The sequence below is a fragment of the Sinocyclocheilus anshuiensis genome, unplaced genomic scaffold (genome assembly GCF_001515605.1).
Source record: "Sinocyclocheilus anshuiensis isolate Anshui unplaced genomic scaffold, SAMN03320099.WGS_v1.1 scaffold2334, whole genome shotgun sequence".
NCBI classification, from domain to species: domain Eukaryota; kingdom Metazoa; phylum Chordata; class Actinopteri; order Cypriniformes; family Cyprinidae; genus Sinocyclocheilus; species Sinocyclocheilus anshuiensis.
In genome coordinates, this window is record NW_015558923.1 from 160,496 (window position 1) to 166,482 (window position 5,987).

The window sequence follows — 5,987 nt, forward strand, 5'->3', positions numbered from 1 at the left end:
GTGTTTTCTGACTTGTTAATTTGTTTTCAGATTTGTCATTGGGTTTTCTGACTTGTTATAATGTTTTCTGAATTGTTGTTGTGTTTTCTGAATTGTTATTTTGTTTTTTAGACTTGCATTTGCGTTTGTAATTTGTTATTTTGTTTTCAGAATTGTGATTTGTTTTGCACGTCTCGGCCACCGTACATTTGTGATATAACACAATATAACACCAATGACAAGTGTAAATTGTAAAGGGTTAATGTTCACATTTGAACCTGAAAAGTTCTTATGCTTTTTGCAAATTACATTTTTAAAGACTGATAACATTCAATCTTTACTTTGAAAATATTTATATGTGGTTTATTTATTTAGCACAGATTAGATCTTGCACTATTGCTTAATGTGTGTAAACAAAGTAAGAAAAAAAGTAATAAATAAGTAAAATAACTTTGCTATATAATGGTTTACCAGATAAAGGGGTACAAAGCAAGGAACTGTCAGACAACTGCCAAATTAAAATCATAAAAGTCAAACGTTTTATATTGTTTTATAGCTTGTATAGTTTTGCCTTTTAAATGTGAATTCCCGAATATTTTAAATCTTTTTCATGACTGAATATCTGTCACCATATTTCATGCGAACGACCCAGTTATTCATTTGAACTGAAGGTATGTAATAATGACATGCTGACCTGTTCTTTATGATCTGTTGGCGCCAAAGATGAAATGCATTTGAGTAATCTCTCACTCAATTAGAAGCTGCAGCAATGAGCTACGGGCGCCGCGGAGGGTCAAATCTCGCGCGGCGCGCTTATGTGTGCGGAAGTACCTCTGATTCAGATGCTAACATCTGGAGCCGCTTTGTGCCAAGATCCCACGAGCGGATCACAGAGAGGGATTAACAGAGATGGACGGCAATTTGACGCTGCATTTGGCGAACTTCAGCACACTGTTCGTGTGTATGGTGCTTAAGTTCCCGCAGGTCTTCGTGCTGATGCGGGCCAGAGCCACCGCTGGAGTCAGTCTGAACAGTCTGCTGCTCGAGCTGCTCGGGTAACTTAAGAACTTCACACTGATTCATCTCTGAAATCAGTCTGCTGCAGGAAGGCATCCGGACTGAGCTGCATCTGACTGCCATTCATACAAATATATGGATGTTCTTCTAGCGACATATGACAAATGGATGTGCATGTACAGGGGTTATTGATATGTTCTGATGTTGCTTTAAGTATATTTTAGAATAATTTTCACCATAAATTTAATCCAATTAAAAAAAACAAAGTTTATCATATACATAACATTAGTGCACTGTGCACTAAAGTATAAACAGTGAATGTATTACATTAGTAGATAGGGGTCTTCAACTTTTGCATCCCAGGGACCCCCTGATGTACAGTTACATTTTGTATAAAGCAGGGTTTCCCAAACCATGACTTTAACAGCAGTAATCACTGGATTGTAAAAATATTTGCACTCCAAAAAAAAGCACTCATAAATACGTAAATAAATAAATTAAATTTTTTTAGAATGGAGATGAATGGAAATGTCCACTGCACTATTGTGCGTGTGCATTAAATTAATTTGTATATATGTTTTTCTACACCTATTTCTTCAAATAGCAATCCACACATTAACTGTTAAAGCTTTAGTAATTTTGCAGTTTTTCTCACTTTTATTAGTTTAAAAAAAAAACCTAAAATTCTATAATTATTTTAATTTGATACATTTCAGTAACCTTAATTCATTTCAAAACATTTGACTTCATGACATTTTACATTTGTATGAATTTCCATTATTTGTAAAGATTTTATGACTTACGTTTTAATGGCTTTTATTACTCATCGTTGTAAACAACACAAAACTGAAACGGTTATTATCGTAATTAAGAGTAAAGTTAAAACCATCAAACTTTATTTTTTTACTTGAAACAAAATAAACATTATCTGAAATAAAATATAAAAAACTTAGACTTATTTTAATTGAATGATACTTTATTTATCTTTAAGTACTAAAATAATCCAAACTAAACAGATTAAAACGAATAAATAAAAATGTAAAGAAAAAAGAGACACAAATAGACATTTTTAAACAAAATTACTATAATGAAAACAGAAAATATAAAAGAAAAATATAAAAAAAGATTTTAGAGATCGTTTAATAATAATGTTAAATATCAACTGTATGTTTTTATGGATGGCCAAAAAGTGTCCGACCCAGTTCTTCCTCTTCTTCCTGTGTGTGTAGGTTTATAGTGTTCATGTCCTATCAGGTGTATTATGACTACCCACCGCTCACATACCTGGAGTATCCCATCCTCATTGCACAAGGTGAGCACAGCTGACAGACCAGACTCTGATGCTTAAGCACTCCAAATCCAGTCTCAGCTGTAATTTCAATCTTGTGTGTCCATAGATGTCATTGTGCTCCTGTTAATCCTGCACTACAACAGGCACATGAAACACAGCCTCATATACGCAGCCCTGTATCCTTCAGACCCATGCTGTCAGGTTATGCTATTCATTGGAGTCAGAAATAATATCCTAATAGCAATCAAAAACCTGCCCAATTTAAAATAAAAAATATATATATATATACTGTATATGTTTAATTCAAATATATAAGTTCAAATTCAAAATGCAACATTGATGACATAATATTATTTGCATTTTGAATTGCAATTGGTCTTTTTCAATTAATCTATTTGCATACTGAATTACAATTGGTCTCGTCTTTCTTGCTTCTATCAGACCATTTTTAGTCAGCTTTACACTTTGATACTTGTGATCAGCTTAAAGGGGTCATCAGATGCGACATGCACTTGTTTGAGCTGAAATGTGTGTTGGCAGTGTGTGTACACAACCACCCTATAATGATAAAGATCCACCCAGTGTTTTTTTAAAAATCTCGTTAAATCATTTCCCCTTTCTCAAATCGAGCTGATCTCAGATGCCTGTCTGTGTGAAGTCACAAAAACAGGCCCCTCCCACGATAGTTTGATTGACAGTAGCATTTCAGCACAGACTGGATCTGTTGTTGGATGCAATAATGAACATAGCAGTCATCATTTACTCGCTGAAGACGCAGTGGATTACATATGTTTCTGAAGGGAATGCGCCCCCGATCTACCTAAATGCATCTGTTCGCGCGAATCATTCGTGATCCAGCTTCACCTCCAGGAGTGTAAGGTTTTTTAATGAAACTTTGCAAATCGCCTTTCCTAATAATGTGCTAGTTAGCGAGTTTTGTGATGAATGCAGCTAAAGTTTACCGGGGTCAGCAGAGCTCATTAGCATTTAAAGCTGAATGCAATAAAACTGCATGCTGTAGACAGCTGTTTTTGACGGTAAAAACGGTGTTGTTTTATACTACCATTGAGAAATTTTAACCAAACTATGTTACAGACTTTTCATTAAGACTCAAAAGAATCATATCAACTTGTGGAAAATGGGCATCCGATGACCCCTTTAAAGTTAAAAGTTTTCCACACTTTTATTTTGCTGCCTTGCAAGCACTGGTATTTTCTCCAGAACATGCAAATCTATTATGTATTGGGATGTGGGACAGTGTTTTTTTTTTTCAGTATAATTGCTTTAAATCTCATATTCCCGTGAAGGAAAACATATCCCATCCTCATTGCACAAGGTGAGCACAGCTGACAGACCAGACTCTGATGCTTAAGCACTCCAAATCCAGTCTCAGCTGTAATTTCAATCTTGTGTGTCCATAGATGTCATTGTGCTCCTGTTAATCCTGCACTACAACAGGCACATGAAACACAGCCTCATATACGCAGCCCTGTATCCTTCAGACCCATGCTGTCAGGTTATGCTATTCATTGGAGTCAGAAATAATATCCTAATAGCAATCAAAAACCTGCCCAATTTAAAATAAAAAATATATATATTTAATGAGTATGATGGTTTTCATTCCTTTACTGTAAGAATCAGGTTTGTGGGTGGATGGCAGTTGCTTACAGTACAGAAGTGGGTGATTGATCTGGCCATGGTGAGAACATGCCACTACTGATCCATATGCATTTGCATTAGTGTCATATATAGATGTATTAATAGATTCAGATTAAAGGTAAACCATTTTTGCAATTTCTCGGGGGAAAAAAATCTTAGAAACTTTTGAATGGTAATAAGAAGTTTTTTTTGCCATCGTCTCTCAGAGTTTGTGCACTTTCATTAGTGCTGGCAGTAAACTGGCACAGCTTCAGTGTCTGTGGCGCTCGAAGGACTCTGGGCAGGTCAGCGCTCTCACCTGGGCTCTGGCCACATATACATGCCTGGGTAAGTGACACAAAAGAAAACCTAAGCACTTCTCCAGTCTGTCGTATTGATATTGATTGTTTGCTCTGTTGGTCAGCACGGATCTTCACCACCGTCATCACCACAGGAGACACACAAGGTCAGTAAGAGCTTCCTGATGGGATGTGAACTGAAGTGAAGTGTTGATTGTCATCTTTATCTTTCATTTCTTTCTTCTCCAGTTCTCAGCTAAAGTTTACCGGGGTCAGCAGAGCTCATTAGCATTTAAAGCTGAATGCAATAAAACTGCATGCTGTAGACAGCTGTTTTTGACGGTAAAAACGGTGTTGTTTTATACTACCATTGAGAAATTTTAACCAAACTATGTTACAGACTTTTCATTAAGACTCAAAAGAATCATATCAACTTGTGGAAAATGGGCATCCGATGACCCCTTTAAAGTTAAAAGTTTTCCACACTTTTATTTTGCTGCCTTGCAAGCACTGGTATTTTCTCCAGAACATGCAAATCTATTATGTATTGGGATGTGGGACAGTGTTTTTTTTTTTCAGTATAATTGCTTTAAATCTCATATTCCCGTGAAGGAAAACATATGAATGTTGTAGACTTACAAATGATGAATCGTATTTGATACAAGTATATATCAAGTCTGACCAAATAGTGTTATGAAACAGTAAAAACATTCTTATCCTTCACTGATTCCAACACTTTCTTATAATTCCTGGTAGTTTTCTTGCCTGTACCTCCCTGCATTTGTAAATGTTCAGATATACTGTTTTTTTTTTTAAGTTGTTATACTGTAAGAAGTTTAGTAACGGTCATTTTCTTCTCATAAAAGAAAATATTTTTTGAGCAATTTTCAAGCTAAAGAACTTAAAATTGATTAATGATATCAGGTTGCTGAACAGACTGTTTACTGTAGTTCATAAAGGGGTTATGTTTGCATACGCTGAAATATGCACTATTTTTATATTGAGCTTCATTTATATTGATCTGTATTTTATGGCGATATAATGAACACATGGTAATTATTAATGCAAAACCAATAAACCATAGGACTCTTTTGAACTCTCTAATGTTCTAGTACAAGAAGATTACTTAGAAAATGAAAATGATTTCAATAACTATTAGATCTAAAGCACAACTAATGTTTCTTTTGCGAGTACTTTAATAGATATGTTCTTTTGTATTTTATAAATCAATAAACATTTCTTTTGTGCGAAAATGTGTGGATTTGTTTAATTGCAGAATTCAATAGCATTACAAAAAAAAAAAAAAAAAGCGATCATGTTTTAAGTGAAGTGTTGATTGTCATCTTTATCTTTCATTTCTTTCTTCTCCAGTTCTCATACGGTTTGTTGTCATGAGCATTCTGAACATGTGGGTCACAGTCACAGTCATCTACTACAAACCTCATGCAGTGAAACAGGATTAAGGGGATGCAACTTTCTGCATACAGTTTATCTCAATGTATTCTCTGTCTGCTGTTGGAGTTTGTTTTGAAGAAGAAGAAGAACTAAACTAGATTTAGGTCAGGTGCTATTTGGATGTAACACATTCTATATTGCAATTTAAAAGATTGAAGGTTCACTGACTTTGGGTAAGTGTGTACAAGCAAAAATCTTATAATGCTCTGGGTTTCCCAGTTGATTTAGTGCTTGCAAGCCACTTTTTTGTTGAAATTTATTCTTGTTGAATTTTAATCTTAGATGTGCTTTATATATATATATATATA

At 34.8% G+C, this 5,987-nt stretch overlaps 1 protein-coding gene across 1 annotated transcript; it reads left to right on the top strand.

Annotated features, from left to right (window-relative positions):
• The first annotated feature begins 779 nt into the window (after window positions 1-779).
• LOC107681540 (PQ-loop repeat-containing protein 3-like) lies at window positions 780-5,928 on the top strand. Its single transcript, XM_016477845.1, has 7 exons — window positions 780-1,034; window positions 2,226-2,308; window positions 2,394-2,463; window positions 3,929-3,986; window positions 4,153-4,273; window positions 4,350-4,391; window positions 5,596-5,928. The coding sequence occupies exons 1-7, from the start codon at window positions 889-891 to the stop codon at window positions 5,685-5,687; spliced, it is 612 nt and encodes a 203-aa protein (XP_016333331.1). The 5' UTR covers window positions 780-888; the 3' UTR covers window positions 5,688-5,928.
• Window positions 5,929-5,987: the final 59 nt, after the last annotated feature.

What these genes read in the sequence shown, in the direction of transcription:
- LOC107681540 (XM_016477845.1), top strand. Translation starts at nt 889, where the DNA reads ATGGACGGCAATTTGACGCTGCATTTGGCGAACTTCAGCACACTGTTC. An exon ending in TCCCATCCTCATTGCACAAG is followed by an intron (nt 2,309 to 2,393) that starts GTGAGCACAGCT and finishes GTGTGTCCATAG; the next exon opens with ATGTCATTGTGCTCCTGTTA. An exon ending in GGGTGATTGATCTGGCCATG is followed by an intron (nt 3,987 to 4,152) that starts GTGAGAACATGC and finishes ATCGTCTCTCAG; the next exon opens with AGTTTGTGCACTTTCATTAG.